General features: G+C 43.5%; 1 protein-coding gene across 1 annotated transcript; it reads left to right on the top strand.

The window, feature by feature from the left end:
• Positions 1-15511: 15511 nt before the first annotated feature.
• LOC131938789 (uncharacterized) lies at positions 15512-19892 on the top strand. The gene is made up of 2 exons (XM_059296977.1): positions 15512-15790; positions 19134-19892. The coding sequence occupies exons 1-2, from the start codon at positions 15512-15514 to the stop codon at positions 19890-19892; spliced, it is 1038 nt and encodes a 345-aa protein (XP_059152960.1).
• The last annotated feature ends 2216 nt before the right edge of the window (positions 19893-22108 follow it).

Genomic DNA, 22108 nt, shown 5'->3' with positions numbered 1-22108 from the left:
CACGTGAGACTTCCTGGCCAACTGACCTACCACCCATGAGACTTCCTGGCCAACTGACCTGCCACCGGTGAGACATCCTGGCCAACTGACCTACCACCCATGAGACTTCCTGGCCAACTGACCTACCACCCGTGAGACTTCCTGGCCAACTGACCTACCACCCGTGAGACTTCCTGGCCAACTGACCTACCACCCATGAGACTTCCTGGCCAACTGACCTGCCATCACGCAAAACCCAATCGATATTCCCGGGAGTGACGGTTCGAGTATGCGGAATTTTCTCGTATTTGTAGGCACGTACCTCGGTACAGTTGATCTAATGTGTCAGAACATGCGGAGTAGATGTTTTAACCAGTCAAATCACGGTTTATTGGTTATAAATACTCGGACTTTTGACACGCTAGTTACACCTGCTATTCTCTAGCCTGTTATCCCCTAATCTGTTACCCTCTAACCTGTTACCCTCTAACCTGTTACCCTCTAACCTGTTACCCTCTAACCTGTTACCCTCTAACCTGTTACCCTCTAACCTGTTACCCTCTAGCCTGTTACCCTCTAACCTGTTACCCTCTAACCTGTTACCCTCTACCCTGTTACCCTCTAACCTGTTACCCTCTAACCTGTTACCCTCTAACCTGTTACCCTCTAACCTGTTACCCTCTAACCCGTTACCCTCTAACCTGATACCCTCTAACCTGTTACCCTCTAACCTGTTACCCCCTAACCTGTTAACCTCTAACCTGTTACCCTCTACCCTCTACCCTGTAACCCTCTAACCTGTTACCCTCTAACCTGTTACCCTCTACCCTGTTACCCTCTAACCTGTTACCCTCTAACCTGTTACCCTCTAACCTGTTACCCCCTAACCTGTTAACCTCTAACCTGTTACCCTCTACCCTCTACCCTGTTACCCTCTAACCTGTTACCCTCTAACCTGTTACCCTCTACCCTGTTACCCTCTAACCTGTTACCCCCTAACCTGTTAACCTCTAACCTGTTACCCTCTACCCTCTACCCTGTTACCCTCTAACCTGTTACCCTCTAACCGGTTACCCTCTAACCTGATACCCTCTAACCTGTTACCCTCTAACCTGTTACCCTCTAACCTGTTACCCTCTAACCCGTTACCCTCTAACCTGATACCCTCTAACCTGTTACCCTCTAGCCTAACCCTTAAAATAATGCCCTAAAATAACTGCTAGGATGAGACGGAGACCGACCTAGCAATTCCCTGAACTTGTCACACTTTTTGACTTAATGTCAACTTGTCACTCTCCACTTTCATATTTCGCTCCCTTTAATCAAGTTATCAATAGTTCTCTGACAGGGGAGGTAAGAATTATAGTTAATAGAATAAGGGAGCTAAATATAACAGTTAAACTAAAATGGGAGGTAAGAATAACAGTAAACTTCAAGAATAGTTAAAATTAAAGGTACATTTATCTGAACTGCAAATGTGTTTGTTTATTCTTAATCAATAAACCATGATTGATGAATGTGTCAGCTAATTATAAGTTAATTATGTGTCAATTAACGTAGTTTGACCACCTTTAGTTAATTACCCATAAAATTCGGCAAACATCATTGACCAATTAACATGCGAAGATTTAACCACCATAAAATAATAATATAAAAACTAGATCAACTGATGAACGAAGAAATCGCTTGAGGGTTTTGGTAATGACACATTTCCTGGCCCCAATTCTTCTAACCCTAATGGGAGACTACATGTACATTTTATTTCCATTTTTGATTACCTGAAGTGCAAACAACAAATTAAAAGATTGAATTGAATGCGGTCTAAAATCATGTAGACCGTTGGGGAGTAAATCGGAAGAAAAGAGAGGCTGAATGTGCTAGGGGCCCTAACTCTGGTCGACTAGGACAGGGGCCTACACTCTGGTCGACTAGGACAGGGGCCGTCACTCTGGCTTACTAGGACAGGGGCCTTCACTCTGGTCGACTAGGACAGGGGCCTTCACTCTCGTCGACTAGGACAGGGGCCGTCACTCTGGCTGACTAGGACAGGGGCCCTAACTCTGGTCGACTAGGACAGGGGCCTTCACTCTGGTCGACTTGGGGCCTTCACTCTGGTCGACTAGGACAGGGGCCTTCACTCTAGTCAACTAGGACAGGGGCCTTCACTCTAGTCGACTAGGACAGGGGCCTACACTCTGGTCGACTAGGACAGGGGCCTTCACTCTGGTCGACTAGGACAGGGGCCTTCACTCTGGCTGACTAGGACAGGGGCCTTCACTCTGGTCGACTAGGACAGGGGCCTTCACTCTAGTCAACTAGGACAGGGGCCTTCACTCTAGTCGACTAGGACAGGGGCCTACACTCTGGTCGACTAGGACAGGGGCCTTCACTCTGGTCGACTAGGACAGGGGCCTTCACTCTAGTCGACTAGGACAGGGGCCTACACTCTGGTCGACTAGGACAGGGGCCTTCACTCTGGTCGACTAGGACAGGGGCCTTCACTCTGGCTGACTAGGACAGGGGCCTTCACTCTGGCTGACTAGGACAGGGGCCTTCACTCTGGTCGACTTGGACAGGGGCCTTCACTCTGGCTGACTAGGACAGGGGCCTTCACTCTGGTCGACTTGGACAGGGGCCTTCACTCTGGCTGACTAGGACAGGGGCCTTCACTCTGGCTGACTAGGACAGGGGCCTTCACTCTGGTCGACTTGGACAGGGGCCTTCACTCTGGCTGACTAGGACAGGGGCCTTCACTCTGGCTGACTAGGACAGGGGCCTTCACTCTGGGCGACTTGGACAGGAAAATAGCATCGTTAAGCGAAAGCTAAAAACTGTCTCAATTGTAGGCCATCTTGTTTTAATTCATCCATCAGAGGCAAATGGCGGGGAGGGGTGGGATGTCAACCACGGGGGCATTCAGGGCGGGGAGGGTGGCCTCTATGGAGGGGTGGGGCTAGGCGGGGACAGGAAAATCGGAAATAGTACGTGTGGTGTAGAGAGCGGAGGAAAAAGTTAGAAAATTGCATATTTAGACGGGCGAAGATGGAGAGAAAGGGATGGAAAAAAACAGAACAGACATTTTAGATCGAACCCTTACAAGAGACAGGGGGAGGGGGTAACGAGGAGATGAATGGAAGCGGTCAGTGATATTGAAGGTGGGGGAGGGTGGGGTGCTGGTGAGGTGGGACTGGGTAAATGAAAGAAGTGAAGATATTGTGTAAGAGATATCGGCATAAAGAAAGCGAAATAAGTGGATTAGACGCTTTGATTTGCGGAGAATCCCCTCAACACAAATGGCGTTATGTCAGGAAGAGCTTACAGTTCAGTGGTACTGGACTTCAGGGGGTAGGACATTTAGTTGGTCCTTCAGGAAGACATTATTTTGTCGTTCGGTGAGACATTTACTTTGTCCTTCAATAATTCATTTACTTTGTCCTTCAATAATTCATTTACTTTGTCCTTCGGTAGGACATTTACTTTGTCCTTCAATAATTCATTTACTTTGTCCTTCAATAATTCATTTACTTTGTCCTTCGGTAGGACATTTACTTTGTCCTTCAATAATTCATTTACTTTGTCCTTCAATAATTCACTTACTTTGTCCTTCAATAATTCATTTACTTTGTCCTTCAATAATTCATTTACCTTGTCCTTCAATAATTCATTTACTTTGTCCTTCAATAATTCATTTACTTTGTCCTTCAATAATTCATTTACTTTGTCCTTCAATAATTCATTTACTTTGTCCTTCAATAATTCATTTACTTTGTCCTTCGGTAAAACATTTACTTTGTACTTCGGTAGGACATTTACTTTGTCCTTAAGTAGGAAATTAAAATACGATTTTCAGCTTGTATTTGGAATAAAACTGGCGCGATATTAGTCTCATTCAGAAAACAGCTCCCACAACTATGTGTCTACAGCTCCCACAGATGTGTGTCTACAGCTCCCACAACTATGTGTCTACAGCTCCCACAACTATGTGTCTACAGCTCCCACAACTATGTGTCTTCAGCTCCCACAGCTGTGTGTCTACAGCTCCTACAGATGCTTGTCTACAGCTGCCAAAACTATGTGTCTACAGCTCCCACAGATGTGTGTCTACAGCTCCCACAACTATGTGTCTACAGCTCCCACAGATGTGTGTCTACAGCTCCCACAACTATGTGTCTACAGCTCCCACAACTATGTGTCTACAGCTCCCACTACTATGTGTCTACAGCTCCCACAACTATGTGTCTACAGCTCCCACAACTATGTGTCTACAGCTCCCACAGATGTGTGTCTACAGCTCCCACAGCTATGTGTCTACAGCTCCCACAGATGTGTGTCTACATCTCCCACATCTATGTGTCTACAGCTCCCACAACTATGTGTCTACAGCTCCCACAGATGTGTGTCTACAGCTCCCACTACTATGTGTCTACAGCTCCCACAGATGTGTGTTTACAGCTCCCACAACTATGTGTCTACAGCTCCCACAGCTGTGTGTCTACAGCTCCCACAACTATGTGTCTACAGCTCCCACAACTATGTGTCTACAGCTCCCACAGATGTGTGTCTACAGCTCCCACAACTATGTGTCTACAGCTCCCACAACTATGTGTCTACAGCTCCCACAGATGTGTGTCTACAGCTCCCACAGCTATGTGTCTACAGCTCCCACAGATGTGTGTCTACATCTCCCACATCTATGTGTCTACAGCTCCCACAACTATGTGTCTACAGCTTCCACAGATGTGTGTCTACAGCTCCCACTACTATGTGTCTACAGCTCCCACAGATGTGTGTCTACATCTCCCACAACTATGTGTCTAAAGCTCCCACAGCTGTGTGTCTACAGCTCCCACAACTATGTGTCTACAGCTCCCACAACTATGTGTCTACAGCTCCCACAGATGTGTGTCTACAGCTCCCACAACTATGTGTCTACAGCTCCCACAACTATGTGTGTACAGCTCCCACAGATGTGTGTCTACAGCTCCCACAACTATGTGTCTACAGCTCCCACAACTATGTGTCTACAGCTCCCACAGATATGTGTCTACAGCTCCCACAACTATGTGTCTACAGCTCCCACAACTATGTGTCTACAGCTCCCACAGATGTGTGTCTACAGCTCCCACAACTATGTGTCTACAGCTCCCACAACTATGTGTCTACAGCTCCCACAACTATGTGTCTTCAGCTCCCACAGCTGTGTGTCTACAGCTCCTACAGATGCTTGTCTACAGCTGCCAAAACTATGTGTCTACAGCTCCCACAGATGTGTGTCTACAGCTCCCACAACTATGTGTCTACAGCTCCCACAGATGTGTGTCTACAGCTCCCACAACTATGTGTCTACAGCTCCCACAACTATGTGTCTACAGCTCCCACAACTATGTGTCTACAGCTCCCACAACTATGTGTCTACAGCTCCCACAACTATGTGTCTACAGCTCCCACAGATGTGTGTCTACAGCTCCCACAGCTATGTGTCTACAGCTCCCACAGATGTGTGTCTACATCTCCCACATCTATGTGTCTACAGCTCCCACAACTATGTGTCTACAGCTCCCACAGATGTGTGTCTACAGATCCCACTACTATGTGTCTACAGCTCCCACAGATGTGTGTCTACAGCTCCCACAACTATGTGTCTACAGCTCCCACAGCTGTGTGTCTACAGCTCCCACAACTATGTGTCTACAGCTCCCACAGATGTGTGTCTACAGCTCCCACAACTATGTGTCTACAGCTCCCACAACTATGTGTCTACAGCTCCCACAACTATGTGTCTACAGCTCCCACAACTATGTGTCTACAGCTCCCACAACTATGTGTCTACAGCTCCCACAGATGTGTGTCTACAGCTCCCACAACTATGTGTCTACAGCTCCCACAACTATGTGTCTACAGCTCCCACAGATGTGTGTCTACAGCTCCCACAGCTATGTGTCTACAGCTCCCACAGATGTGTGTCTACATCTCCCACATCTATGTGTCTACAGCTCCCACAACTATGTGTCTACAGCTTCCACAGATGTGTGTCTACAGCTCCCACTACTATGTGTCTACAGCTCCCACAGATGTGTGTCTACAGCTCCCACAACTATGTGTCTAAAGCTCCCACAGCTGTGTGTCTACAGCTCCCACAACTATGTGTCTACAGCTCCCACAACTATGTGTCTACAGCTCCCACAGATGTGTGTCTACAGCTCCCACAACTATGTGTCTACAGCTCCCACAACTATGTGTGTACAGCTCCCACAGATGTGTGTCTACAGCTCCCACAACTATGTGTCTACAGCTCCCACAACTATGTGTCTACAGCTCCCACAGATATGTGTCTACAGCTCCCACAACTATGTGTCTACAGCTCCCACAACTATGTGTCTACAGCTCCCACAGATGTGTGTCTACAGCTCCCACAACTATGTGTCTACAGCTCCCACAACTATGTGTCTACAGCTCCCACAACTATGTGTCTTCAGCTCCCACAGCTGTGTGTCTACAGCTCCTACAGATGCTTGTCTACAGCTGCCAAAACTATGTGTCTACAGCTCCCACAGATGTGTGTCTACAGCTCCCACAACTATGTGTCTACAGCTCCCACAGATGTGTGTCTACAGCTCCCACAACTATGTGTCTACAGCTCCCACAACTATGTGTCTACAGCTCCCACAACTATGTGTCTACAGCTCCCACAACTATGTGTCTACAGCTCCCACAACTATGTGTCTACAGCTCCCACAGATGTGTGTCTACAGCTCCCACAGCTATGTGTCTACAGCTCCCACAGATGTGTGTCTACATCTCCCACATCTATGTGTCTACAGCTCCCACAACTATGTGTCTACAGCTCCCACAGATGTGTGTCTACAGATCCCACTACTATGTGTCTACAGCTCCCACAGATGTGTGTCTACAGCTCCCACAACTATGTGTCTACAGCTCCCACAGCTGTGTGTCTACAGCTCCCACAACTATGTGTCTACAGCTCCCACAACTATGTGTCTACAGCTCCCACAGATGTGTGTCTACAGCTCCAACAACTATGTGTCTACAGCTCCCACAGATGTGTGTCTACAGCTCCCACAGATGTGTGTCTACAGCTCCCACAGATGTGTGTCTACAGCTCCCACAACTGTGTGTCTACATCTCACACAGATGTGTGTCTACAGCTCCCACAACTGTGTGTCTACAGCTCCCACAGATGTGTGTCTACAGTTCCCACAACTATGTGTCTACAGCTCCCACAGATGTGTGTCTACAGCTGCCACAGATGTGTGTCTACAGCTCCCACAGATGTGTGTCTACAGCTCCCACAGATGTGTGTCTACAGTTCCCACAACTATGTGTCTACAGCTCCCACAGATGTGTGTCTACAGCTCCCACAGATGTGTGTCTACAGCTCCCACAGATGTGTGTCTACAGCTCCCACAGATGTGTGTCTACAGCTCCCACAGATGTGTGTCTACAGCTCCCACTACTATGTGTCTACAGCTCCCACAGCTGTGTGTCTACAGCTCCCACAGCTGTGTGTCTACAGCTCCCACAGCTGTGTGTCTATAGCTCCCACAGATGTGTGTCTACAGCTCCCACAGCTGTGTGTCTACAGCTCCCACAGCTGTGTGTCTACAGCTCCCACAGATGTGTGTCTACAGCTCCCACAGTTGTGTGTCTACAGCTTCCACAGCTGTGTCTACAGCTCCCATAGATGTGTGTCTACAGTTCACACAACTATGTGTCTACAGCTCCCACAGATGTGTGTCTACAGCTCCAACAGATGTGTGTCTACAGCTCCCACAACTATGTGTCTACAGCTCCCACAGATGTGTGTCTACAGCTCCCACAGATGTGTGTCTACAGCTCCCACAGATGTGTGTCTACAGCTCCCACAGATGTGTGTCTACAGCTCCCACAACTATGTGTCTAACAGCTCCCACAACTATGTGTCTACAGCTCCCACAACTATGTGTCTACAGCTCCCACAACTATGTGTCTACAGCTCCCACAGATGTGTGTCTACAGCTCCCACAGCTGTGTGTCTACAGCTCCCACAGATGTGTGTCTACAGCTTCCACTTTTGTCGACGACTCCAAAATGTCCACGACTTCCAAAAGTCTCACGGCTCCCAAACGTCCACGGCGCCCCCTAAATGTCCACGGCTCCCAAATTCACGGCTCCCAAATGTCCACGGCTCCCAAATGTCTCACGGCTCCCAAAAGTCCCACGGCTGCCACCAAACAGGTCGATAATCTGTGCGTAAAGAAAAATGGCGTGAAATAGCGTCCTAGTATTGTGTATGTGTGCGTGTCTATGTGTATGTGTTGCTATGTGTGTGTCTTTGGGTTAGTGTGTATGTGTGTATGCATATGCGAGAGTACTTGTGCGTGTGTGTAAATTAATTATCGGTCTGATTCCATTAGGTCTGACAGAAATAGCCAGCCAATGAATTTCTGAGCTGAAGGATAAGAACTATACAGTAGGTCTGTGGGCTTCCTCCTAGGATCCAATTAGAAACGTTTTTTTTTCCTCATTAAAAAACCACCAGCGCTTCTATGGATTGTTTTGTCTTGTTTCGTTTGTTAGGCTAACCACGGGTAGCACTGACAGGACTTTAGGGGGGGGGTGACATAGCTAGACTAGACGACAGTGGGGAGAGGTCAAACTTGGACCAGTGGGGAGAGGTCAAACTTGGACCAGTGGGGAGAGGTCAAACTTGGACCAGTGGGGAGAGGTCAAACTGGGACCAGAAACTACCCCGTCCCACACCCCTCACACTATGTTGGCCGGGTGGCTCCTGAACCGAAAAGTCTTTCCTAAATATTGGCCAAAAGTACTTCATAAATATTTTTTGTTTACTGTTAATGCATGTTGTCTGTATCTGTTGTCTGTATCTGTTGTCTGTGTCTGTGTCTGCCCTTGGTGTCTAAGCTGTGCGCTACGAATGGTGTCTAAGTTTTTTGCTACGAATGGTGTCTAAGCTGTGCGCTACGAATGGTGTCTAAGCTGTGCGCTACGAATGGTGTCTAAGTTTTTTGCTACGAATGGTGTCTAAGTTGTGCGCTACGAATGGTGTCTAAGCTGTGCGCTACGAATGGTGTCTAAAGACAAAGCTTTTCACATCTGCAGCTGACATTCCGACAGAGATTTTTTTCAGAGGACAACTTTCTTTTTATCTCCAATGTCAAGGTCACCAGACAGACGGGATCAGTCGTGACGTCACATCCTTCTGCTCGCCCGTCATAATCAATGAGGGCAGCCATGGTTGGATGTGTGTGCATGGGAAACACGCTGGACACACTGCCCAGTCACGTGGGTACATCTACACAACAGGGGCAACAACCCATTATCTAGGACATTGGGTTTTGTTTGTGGATAGGGGTGGGCTAGGGAGGAATGTTGGAATCTTACATTTATAGAAAGGGGTGGGCTAGGATGGAATGTTGGAATCTTACATTTATAGAAAGGGGTGGGCTAAAATGGAATGTTGGAATCTTACATTTATAGAAAGGGGTGGGCTAGGATGGAATGTTGGAATCTTACATTTATAGAAAGGGGTGGGCTAAAATGGAATGTTGGAATCTTACATTTATAGAAAGGGGTGGGCTAGGATGGAATGTTGGAATCTTACATTTATAGAAAGGGGTAGGCTAAAATGGAAGGTTTGAATCTTACATTTATAGAAAGGGGTAGGCTAAAATGGAATGTTGGAATCTTACATTTATAGAAAGGGGTAGGCTAAAATGGAATGTTGGAATCTTACATTTATAGAAAGGGGTGGGCTAGGATGGAATGTTGGAATCTTACATTTATAGAAAGGGGTAGGCTAAAATGGAATGTTGGAATATTACATTTATACTGTGGGCTATGATGGAATGTTGTAATCTAATATTTATAGAAACTGCTCCACGAGGAATTGTAAATTTTACGAAAACTTTTTGGCTAATTAGGTTAACAATGTTTACATTTTTGCTGCTACTTGGAATGGGATTAGCTAACCTGAATAATACAATATTGAATGTTTTAAACATAATATTATAAACAGGTATCGAAAACATTCAAATCGATAAGCTTTAAAAATGCGCTGAAAATAAGAAAATAAAACAAATTTGCTTTCTATAATAAAAGCACTGTTCGTCAATATGTAGGCCTATACTGGATTTCACGAAGGATCAATGCTTTTATTTAAGGAAGCAAATCAATTTACTTTCTTTTTTCCTCGTGTAAACGCTAGTAGTAAAACTTGTTACCCCCTTTTGCTACTGAATTTAGTAATCTTTAAATAAATTAAATTTTTAATGATAAATCTGAAGCAGGGGCGGAACTACAGTGCCGCCAGACCCCGCAATGCGGGGGGGCCCACGCCATTTAGGGGCCCATGGCCGACCATAAAAAATTGTTATAGTTAAAAAAAAAATTCTTGCATTTTTGACTTAATGTTTGTTTTGTAAAAAAGATTACCGTAGCTGCGGTTGGATTATCTTTATTCTATAGACACCACCCCTTGGTCATTTTTCCTTCGTTTTTAAACCACTGTGAAAGCCGAGTCCTCTTTCTCCTACAATCAAACTTATCAAACTTATAGATAAGCAAACGTTCAAACCACTTCCATGACTTATTTCCCTTTTTAAAATAGTCAAATAGTGATTAATAGTGATGCTCATAAGCCTCTTTTTAATAGATTTGTATTAAACAAATTAAAAAGCAATTACTTCTCTTTATTATTATTTGTTTATAAATTACTATCTAAAGAATGACACTGTATAAAAAGAAAATGTATTTCAAATTTATAAAATAAATACAAAAAAACATATAAATAAACACGACACGAGACACCATTATTTACAGAAAGCTTTCATGTTTTATATTCTTTTGACCTATATGATGTTAGAGATCTTGCGGAAGACATAATATAAAATTAATTTTCACAAAACAGACTGATTCACTTATGCACATGATGTTGTAATTTGTTTTAATTAAAAAAAAACAAATACGTATTTCTCAAAACACGAACAGGTCAGCAACAAGTATCCTATGTTCGTATTTTGTGTTTGAGTATATATATATATATATATATATATATATATATATATATATATATATATATATATATATATATATATATATATATATATATACATACACATATATAGGCCTATATATTTATATGGGGGGGGCCTAAAAAATTTTTTTGCGGGGTGGCCCCTTTTTTCTAGTTCCGCCACTGATCTGAAGTCTAATTTGACTTAACATTAGATATTCTTGCATTGTCTTCTGAGACGAACGTGTATAAAAAAAAAATAGCTGCATTAGAAGGGGCTCTAATTTGATTTATTTATTAATTTTGATTTGTTACGAACCTGCATTAATGACAATGTAAAAATCTCATTTTTAATCTAGTTAGATATACAATTAGTCATCAAAATTTGATTTTAAAATATTTAAATTTAGTCACAAAAGGACAATAACAACATGCGTCATCTCTAGCGATGACTCGATTATCCTGTTTCCAACGGTCAAATGTTTGTCACGGACGGTTGATTTCCATGGGCGTCAAGAAGGGGCGCTAATATCGATTTAATTCAGAATAAACTACGAAAAAAGGAAATCATTTTTAAAAATATAAAAAATAATCTAAGGTAACATTAAGGGCATTAGTATCAGGTAGCGATACCGACACTAGTGGACGACAACGATACCAGCATTAGTTATCGGTAACGGTACCGATCCAAGTGAACGGCAATGATACCAGCATTGGTTAACAGTAATGATAGTGATACTATCATTACTTTGAATGTAACGATGCCAGCACATAACAGTATCAATGCCGTCCATATAAAACAACACCCGCACCTAGCAGCTCCAGTGTTGGGTGTTTGAAGTAAAACGTTAGGATGAGATACAATTGTTTTTATTGTGTGAAACGACCCCCCCTTCCCCCCCCCCCCCCCACCCCGCCGGTCCCGTCCCACAAAACCACCCCACTGGTCAATGTCATAACGAAACAACAACATGTTTGTCTGACCACCAACAAAGAGGTTTTACCACACTAGGACAGACTTTATCAACCTTAGGGGAGGGGGGGGGGAGATGGCCAGACTCTATCAACCTTAGGGTAGGGGAGATTACGGCTGGTAGAAAACGACCGGATATTAACGTCCTAAAACTGGGTCATTGCCGGTTGGTCAGATGTGAAAACAAATTTATCGCTTGATTTTGTTTTTGTTATGTCTAAACAAATTTATCGCTTGATTTTGTTTTTGTTATGTCTAAACAAATTTATCGCTTGATTTTGTTTTGTCTAAACAAATTTATCGCTTGATTTTGTTTTTGTTATGTCTAAACAAATTTATCGCTTGATTTTGTTATGTCTAAACAAATTTATCGCTTATTTTTGTTATGTCTAAACAAATTTATCGCTTGATTTTGTTTTTGTTATGTCTAAACAAATTTATCGCTTAATTTTGTTTTTGTTATGTCTAAACAAATTTATCGCTTGATTTTGTTTTTGTTATGTCTAAACAAATTTATCGCTTGATTTTGTTTTTGTTATGTCTAAACAAATTTATCGCTTGATTTTGTTATGTCTAAACAAATTTATCGCTTGATTTTGTTTTTGTTATGTCTAAACAAATTTATCGCTTGATTTTGTTTTTGTTATGTCTAAACAAATTTATCGCTTGATTTTGTTTTTGTTATGTCTTAACAAATTTATCGCTTGATTTTGTTTTTGTTATGTCTAAACAAATTTATCGCTTGATTTTGTTTTTGTTATGTCTAAACAAATTTATCGCTTGATTTTGTTATGTCTAAACAAATTTATCGCTTGATTTTGTTCTTGTTATGTCTAAACAAATTTATCGCTTGATTTTGTTTTTGTTATGTCTAAACAAATTTATCGCTTGATTTTGTTCTTGTTATGTCTAAACAAATTTATCGCTTGATTTTGTTTTTGTTATGTCTAAACAAATTTATCGCTTGATTTTGTTTTGTCTAAACAAATTTATCGCTTGTTTTTGTTATGTATAAACACATTTTTCGCTTGATTTTGTTTTGTGTAAACAAATGTATCGCTTGATTTTGTTTTTGGTATGTCTAAACAAATTTATCGATTGATTTTGTTTTTGTTATGTCTAAACAAATTTATCGCTTGATTTTGCTATGTCTAAACAAATTTATCGCTTGATTTTGTTTTTATTATGTCTAAACAAATTTATCGCTTGATTTTGTTTTTGTTAAGTATAAGCAAATTTATCGCTTGATTTTGTTTTTGTTATGTCTAAACAAATTTATCGCTTGATTTTGTTTTTGTTAAGTATAAGCAAATTTATCGCTTAATTTTGTTTTTGTTATGTCTAAACAAATTTATCGCTTGATTTTGTTTTTGTTATGTCTAAACAAATTTATCGCTTGATTTTGTTTTTGTTATGTCTAAACAAATTTATCGCTTGATTTTGTTTTTGTTATGTCTAAACAAATTTATCGCTTGATTTTGTTTTTGTTATGTCTAAACAAATTTATCGCTTGATTTTGCTATGTCTAAACAAATTTATCGCTTGATTTTGTTCTTGTTATGTCTAAACAAATTTATCGCTTGATTTTGTTTTTGTTATGTCTAAACAAATTTATCGCTTGATTTTGTTCTTGTTATGTCTAAACAAATTTATCGCTTGATTTTGTTTTTGTTATGTCTAAACAAATTTATCGCTTGATTTTGTTTTGTCTAAACAAATTTATCGCTTGTTTTTGTTATGTATAAACACATTTTTCGCTTGATTTTGTTTTGTGTAAACAAATGTATCGCTTGATTTTGTTTTTGGTATGTCTAAACAAATTTATCGATTGATTTTGTTTTTGTTATGTCTAAACAAATTTATCGCTTGATTTTGCTATGTCTAAACAAATTTATCGCTTGATTTTGTTTTTATTATGTCTAAACAAATTTATCGCTTGATTTTGTTTTTGTTAAGTATAAGCAAATTTATCGCTTGATTTTGTTTTTGTTATGTCTAAACAAATTTATCGCTTGATTTTGTTTTTGTTAAGTATAAGCAAATTTATCGCTTGATTTTGTTTTTGTTATGTCTAAACAAATTTATCGCTTGATTTTGTTTTTGTTATGTCTAAACAAATTTATCGCTTTATTTTGTTGTTGTTATGTCTAAACAAATTTATCGCTTGATTTTGCTATGTCTAAACAAATTTATCGCTTGATTTTGTTTTTATTATGTCTAAACAAATTTATCGCTTGATTTTGTTTTTGTTATTTCTAAACAAATTTATCGCTTGATTTTGTTATGTCTAAACAAATTTATCCCTTGATTTTGTTTTTGTTATGTCTAAACAAATTTATCCCTTGATTTTGTTTTTCTGTTTTTGATTTTTCTCTCTCACCTGTTTTATGTCTTCAATAAGTGGCGGCCGCTTCTCATTGTTTTACTTTCTGCCAGTCAATTCATCTGGTGGTGGTGATGATGGTACAAGTCTGATTTTGATGGTACAAGTCTGATTTTGATGGTACAAGTCTGATTTTGATGGTACAAGTCTGATTGTGATGGTACAAGTCTGATGGTGATGGTACAAGTCTGATGGTGATGGTACAAGTCTGATGGCTTGTGGTGATGGTACAAGTCTGGTGGCTGGTGGTGATTGTACAAGTCTGATGGCTGATGGTACAAGTCTGATGGCTGATGGTACAAGTCTGATGGCTGATGGTACAAGTCTGATTGTGATGGTACAAGTCTGGTGGCTGGTGGTGATTGTACAAGTCTGATGGCTTGTGGTGATGGTACAAGTCTGATGGTGATGGTGATGGTACAAGTCTGATGGCTGATGGTGATGGTACAAGTCTGATGGCTTGTGGTGATGGTACAAGTCTGATTGTGATGGTACAAGTCTGATGGTGATGGTACAAGTCTGATTGTGATGGTACAAGTCTGATGGTGATGGTACAAGTCTGATGGCTTGTGGTGATGGTACAAGTCTGATGGCTTGTGGTGATGGTACAAGTCTGATGGTGATGGTACAAGTCTGATGGTGATGGTACAAGTCTGATGGTGATGGTACAAGTCTGATTGTGATGGTACAAGTCTGATTGTGATGGTACAAGTCTGATGGTGATGGTACAAGTCTGATTTTGATGGTACAAGTCTGATTGTGATGGTACAAGTCTGATGGTGATGGTGATGGTACAAGTCTGATGGCTTGTGGTGATGGTACAAGTCTGATGGTGATGGTGATGGTACAAGTCTGATGGTGATGGTGATGGTACAAGTCTGATGGCTTGTGGTGATGGTACAAGTCTGATGGTGATGGTGATGGTACAAGTCTGATGGTGATGGTGATGGTACAAGTCTGATGGTGATGGTGATGGTACAAGTCTGATGGCTTGTGGTGATGGTACAAGTCTGATGGTGATGGTGATGGTACAAGTCTGATGGTGATGGTGATGGTACAAGTCTGATGGCTTGTGGTGATGGTACAAGTCTGATGGTGATGGTGATGGTACAAGTCTGATGGTGATGGTGATGGTACAAGTCTGATGGCTGATGGTGATGGTACAAGTCTGATGGCTGATGGTGATGGTACAAGTCTGATGGCTGGTGGTGATGGTACAAGTCTGATGGCTGGTGGTGATGGTACAAGTCTGATGGCTGGTGGTGATGGTACAAGTCTGATGGCTGATGGTGATGGTACAAGTCTGTTGCCTGGTGGTGATGGTACAAGTCTGATGGCTGATGGTGATGGTACAAGTCTGATGGCTGATGGTGATGGTACAAGTCTGGTGGCTAGTTGTGATGGTACAAGTCTGATTGTGATGGTACAAGTCTGATGGCTGATGGGGATGGTACAAGTCTGATGTCCCTCCCCACTACACCAGTCAACATAACAATTTTCTTCTTGTACTCTACGTGCTGACTTCTACAGGGCGTGGCCTGCCAGCGATTACTTCCCTCTAATGGTGGGGGGGGGGGGGGGGGTGGCAGAGAGTACAGATCAAAGGAGCAAATCTAGAGAGGCAGAGAGGCAGAGAGTACAAATCTAAAGGAGCAAATCTAGAGAGGCAGAGAGTACAGATCTAAAGGAGCACATCCAGAGAGAGAGCCAGAGAGTACAGATCTAAAGGAGCACATCTAGAGAGGCAGAGAGTACAGATCTAAAGGAGCACATCTAGAGAGCCAGAGAGTACAGATCTAAAGGAGCACATCTAGAGAGGCAGAGAGTACAGATCTAAAGGAGCACATCCAGAGAGAGAGCCAGAGAGTACAGATCTAAAGGAGCAGAGTGGGAGAGAGAGGTTGATAATTAGTATCCACGATGAAATTAATGTTTTACGCTAAATAGTCACCAATATCGCCGCCATTGATACTAAAAATAGCAAATTTTTGCAGCATCTGTTTACAATACAAGAGTTAAAACACGCAGCACCCGTTAACTGACAATCCAATATTCCCAAGGCTGTCAAACTCCGCCATATTGGCAGCTACTGTCCTTGTCAATCTCGTGTCACACTTCAGCCTCGTCTGTCAGTCTGTCAATGACAGCTGCTGCATGCAACATAAACACAAACATAGTTGCGCTGTAGTTCTGTAACACATTACAGATGAGCGCCGCTTTATGTTGAGGATATTATTGTTACACACAGCAGGACCATACACAAACATACACACACAATACACACACATACAGTAAACACAGGTGGTGGGACTGGTGTCTAAATATTTGACACATGGTGACTTTCACAAACTCCCACATACTCCCACTGACTCCCACACTCCCACAGACTCCCACTGACTCCCACTGACTTACACTGACTCCCACTGACTCACACAGACTCCCACAATCTCCCACACTCCCACAGACTCCCACTGACTCCTAAAAACTTACTGACTCTGATCTAGCAGAGTGTCAACACACCGTGCAACACACCATTTAGCTGACTCTTCCTGAAAGCCAGTAGCTCCCCCCCCCCCGCCCCCAGAGAGCAAGTTGCTATAAAACCGGCGCCTTCTACAGTGAAAGGTATAGGCCCTACCTTGGTGCTAGAACCATCTTAACTCCAGTCCCTGGCAACAGGTCCAGTAGAGATAGGTCATTTGATGCTGCTCTAGGGCAGTCAACTGAGATGTAACACAGGTCCAGTAGAAATAGGTCATTTGATGCTGCTCTAGGGCAGTCAACTGAGATGTAACACAGGTGCAGTAGAGATAGGTCATTTGATGCTGCTCTAGGGCGGTCAACTGGGATATTACACATTGGCACGGAATGTGTCATTTATGTTAGCTAAAAATGGCGTTAGGGCGCCTATAGTCCTTACTGTAAGGTTGGGGCGCCTCTAGTCCTTACTGTAAGGTTAGGGCGCCTCTAGTACTGTAAGGTTGGGGCGTCTCTAGTCCTTACTGTAAGGTTGGGGCGGCTCTAGTCCTTACTGTAAGGTTAGGGCGCCTCTAGTACTTACTGTAAGGTTAGGGCGCCTTTAGTCCTTACTGTAAGGTTAGGGCGCCTCTAGTCCTTACTGTAAGGTTAGGGCGCCTCTAGTACTTACTGTAAGGTTAGGGCGCCTCTAGTCCTTACTGTAAGGTTAGGGCGCCTCTAGTCCTTACTGTAAGGTTAGGGCGCCTCTAGTCCTTACTGTAAGGTTGGGGCGCCTCTAGTACTGTAAGGTTGGGGCGCCTCTAGTCCTTATTGTAAGGTTAGGGCGCCTCTAGTCCTTATTGTAAGGTTAGGGCACCTCTAGTCCTTACTGTAAGGTTAGGGCGCCTCTAGTCCTTACTGTAAGGTTAGGGCGCCTCTAGTACTGTAAGGTTGGGGCGCCTCTAGTCCTTACTGTAAGGTTGGGGCGCCTCTAGTACTGTAAGGTTGGGGCGCCTCTAGTCCTTATTGTAAGGTTAGGGCGCCTCTAGTCCTTATTGTAAGGTTGGGGCGCCTCTAGTCCTTATTGTAAGGTTGGGGCGCCTCTAGTCCTTAATGTAAGGTTAGGGCGCCTCTAGTCCTTACTGTAAGGTTAGGGCGCCTCTAGTACTGTAAGGTTGGGGCGCCTCTAGTCCTTACTGTAAGGTTGGGGCGCCTCTATTTCTGTAAGGTTGGGGCGCCTCTAGTCCTTATTGTAAGGTTAGGGCGCCTCTAGTCCTTATTGTAAGGTTGGGGCGCCTCTAGTCCTTATTGTAAGGTTAGGGCACCTCTAGTCCTTACTGTAAGGTTGGGGCGCCTCTAGTCCTTACTGTAAGGTTAGGGCGCCTCTAGTACTGTAAGGTTGGGGCGCCTCTAGTCCTTACTGTAAGGTTGGGGCGCCTCTAGTACTGTAAGGTTGGGGCGCCTCTAGTCCTTATTGTAAGGTTAAGGCGCCTCTAGTCCTTATTGTAAGGTTAAGGCGCCTCTAGTCCTTACTGTAAGGTTAGGGCGCCTCTAGTCATTACTGTAAGGTTGGGGCGCCTCTAGTACTGTAAGGTTAGGGCGCCTCTAGTCCTACTGTAAGGTTGGGGCGCCTCTAGTACTGTAAGGTTGGGGCGCCTCTAGTCCTACTGTAAGGTTGGGGCGCCTCTAGTACTGTAAGGTTGGGGCGCCTCTAGTACTGTAAGGTTAGGGCGCCTCTAGTCCTACTGTAAGGTTGGGGCGCCTCTAGTACTGTAAGGTTGGGGCGCCTCTAGTCCTACTGTAAGGTTGGGGCGCCTCTAGTACTGTAAGGTTGGGGCGCCTGTAGTCCTTACTGTAAGGTTGGGGCGCCTGTAGTCCTTACTGTAAGGTTGGGGCGCCTCTAGTCTTTACTGTAAGGTTGGGGCGCCTGTAGTCCTTACTGTAAGGTTGGGGCGCCTCTAGTCTTTACTGTAAGGTTGGGGCGCCTCTAGTCCTTACTGTAAGGTTGGGGCGCCTCTAGTCTTTACTGTAAGGTTGGGGCGCCTCTAGTCCTTACTGTAAGGTTGGGGCGCCTCTAGTCTTTACTGTAAGGTTGGGGCGCCTAACTTAACATTCAATGTACCCCAGTAGACAATGGGATCTGGGCCTGTCCAACTTAACATTCACAGAATTATTTTTGTTCGTGACGTGACTGTCACTAGTCAGTACATGGAAGGAAGTCATCTCTCACTGTGACTGACTCCTCGCTAGGTGGGGATTGGACTTCTATTGATCTACCAGAGAACTGGACGCTACCTTTTTCTGTGCAGTGGTCGCACATAGGCACTGTAACTGTCCAGTTAGGTGCTGTATTGTCCATTAATGGCACTGTCCAGTTAGGCAGTGTACAGTTACACTTTGTCCAGTTAGACTTTGTCCAGTTAGACACTGTCCAGATAGACACTGTCCAGATAGACACTGTCCAGTTAGACACTGTCCAGTTAGACACTGTCCAGATAGACACTGTCCAGATAGACACTGTCCAGTTAGACACTGTCCAGTTAGACACTGTCCAGTTAGACACTGTCCAGTTACACACTGTCCAGATAGACACTGTCCGGATAGACACTGTCCAGTTAGACACTGTCCAGTTAGACACTGTCCAGTTAGACACTGTCCAGATAGACACTGTCCAGATAGACACTGTCCAGTTAGACACTGTCCAGTTAGACACTGTCCAGTTAGACACTGTCCAGTTACACACTGTCCAGATAGACACTGTCCGGATAGACACTGTCCAGTTAGACACTGTCCAGTTAGACACTGTCCAGTTAGACACTGTCCAGTTAGACACCATCCAGTTATACACTGTCCAGTTAGACACTGTCCAGTTAGACACTGTCCAGTTAGACACTATCCAGTTAGACACTATCAATTTAGACACTGTCCAGATAGACACTGTCCAGTTAGGAACTGTCCAGTTAGACACTGTCCAGTTAGACACTGTCCAGCTAAGTACTGTCCAGTTAGGAACTGTCCAATTAGGCACTGCCCAGTTAGACACTGTCCAGTTAGACATTGTCCATTAAGGCACTATCCACTTAAACCTAGACACGTTCTGGGCAGTTCGGACCTTTTACTTCTTTTTCCATGACGTCACCCACCGTCCACTGGTCAGCTGTATATCAGACCTTTGACCTTAAAAATCTGGTTACTGTAAGTTAAATGTTGAGTACATTGCCCGGTTGGCCAGTCCGTCAGCGGCTGGACCCGGCCAATCGATCTCTAATTGGCCACGTGATCGGCGGGAAGGATCTAATTGGCCGGAGGAACTCCGTGGACACTCCGCCTGACATTTGCTTGGAACTGCAATCAACGCTGCCGGTCAAGCGGAACAACTCGTGTCGTGCTTGTTGACGAGTTAAGTTTCCCTCAACCTAGGCTTCACCCATTCAAGTCAATCTCTTATCTAAATAATCTTCATTTCAATGGAGGAATGATTTTAACTATTTAAACGGTAATTTTAATTATACTTAGGTATGTGTGACCAGTGTTTCTTCCAGAGTTCCAACATTTTTAGGAGGGGGTGAGGCGGACACTGGCAAAAGAATATGTTTTCTATATAGATTTCATTTCGTTCGGGGGGGGGGGGGGGGGGGGGGGAAATAGATGCCTGGAAGAAACTGTGTGTGAGACGAAGACGACAATTAGATGAATTTTCGTGTCGAGATTTGTATGCAGTATATTTAAATATGTTGCAAAATGTATGTGTTATTTCTTTATTTTTGTGGAATTTCGTGTTTTAAAAGTACTTGTATATATATACAAGTTGGTTGGTACATTTAAAAAAGATTTACCGTGGCGGAGCACGGGATGCAGCTAGTATATATATATATATATATATATATATATATATATATATATATATATATATATATATATATATATATATATATATATGTCAGTACAAGTTTTATTGGGTTCAAGTTCCACCTTTACTGCACTAGTAAAAATCAAACAACAGGCTTGTGTACTCTACCAGAAGACATCCCATTATTTTAATTCCTGTGACCTGTAGCGGGCTGCTGCTTTTAAACTGTCCACAAATCCCGCAGTTTGTTATTAAAATGTGTAATGGAAATGTTGATTTCCCGGCAAGAAAAGTACATTGGAGTCCCACAGGCTAATGACATTTGATTGGTCTCTCCTGCTAGATGCAGGGATACGGGCTGCTTTGATTGGCTTGCTATATTTAGAAACATAAACACATGGTTACACGTGAGATGTCTGGTAAATAATAAATAACACTAAGCATTGTATTTGCTTGAATAAAACTCGAATTGTGCGGATGTCCTTGTGTGCGGGGGAGACGGTGGGGAGGGGGTATGGAGACAGAGGTTGCTGATGTAAATAACTAAATTTAAATGTCTTTTGTTAATTATTGTTTATTGTGTTATTAAAAAGTGAAAAGGACATTTTAAGAAAAACATGACAATGGCGGTACACAGTGTGTTGTGGGAGGCTGACAATGACGGTACACAGTGTGTTGTGGGAGGCTGACAATGACGGTACACAGTGTGTTGTGGGAGGCTGACAATGATGGTACACAGTGTGTTGTGGGAGGCTGACAATGATGGTACACAGTGTGTTGTGGGAGACTGACAATGACGGTACACAGTGTGTTGTGGGAGGCTGACAATGGCGGTACACAGTTGTGGGAGGCTGACAATGGTGGTACACAGTGTGTTGTGGGAGGCTGACAATGGTGGTACACAGTGTGTTGTGGGAGGCTGACAATGATGGTACACAGTGTGTTGTGGGAGGCTGACAATGATGGTACACAGTGTGTTGTGGGAGACTGACAATGACGGTACACAGTGTGTTGTGGGAGGCTGACAATGGCGGTACACAGTGTGTTGTGGGAGGCTGACAATGACGGTACACAGTGTGTTGTGGGAGGCTGACAATGGTGGTACACAGTGTGTTGTGGGAGGCTGACAATGATGTTACACAGTGTGTTGTGGGAGGCTGACAATGGTGGTACACAGTGTGTTGTGGGAGGCTGACAATGACGGTACACAGTGTGTTGTGGGAGGCTGACAATGACGGTACACAGTTGTGGGAGGCTGACAATGACGGTACACAGTGTGTTGTGGGAGGCTGACAATGATGGTACACAGTGTCTTGTGGGAGGCTGACAATGACGGTACACAGTGTGTTGTGGGAGGCTGACAATGATGGTACACAGTGTGTTGTGGGAGGCTGACAATGATGGTACACAGTGTGTTGTGGGAGGCTGACAATG

This window comes from Physella acuta, unplaced genomic scaffold, assembly GCF_028476545.2.
Source record: "Physella acuta isolate Inbredline_101_S28 unplaced genomic scaffold, ASM2847654v3 ptg000257l, whole genome shotgun sequence".
In the NCBI taxonomy this organism is placed as follows: domain Eukaryota; kingdom Metazoa; phylum Mollusca; class Gastropoda; family Physidae; genus Physella; species Physella acuta.
The sequence above is the reverse complement of the archived record's forward strand: the minus strand, read 5'-3'. Positions and strand labels throughout refer to the sequence as shown.

Excerpts from the sequence above, each read along its gene's own strand:
- LOC131938789 (XM_059296977.1), top strand. The coding sequence starts at position 15,512 with ATGGCTGATGGTGATGGTACAAGTCTGATGGCTGATGGTGATGGTACA. Across the intron at positions 15,791-19,133 it reads GTACAAGTCTGATTGTGATG|TGGTCGCACATAGGCACTGT; the intron begins GTACAAGTCTGA and ends TTTTCTGTGCAG.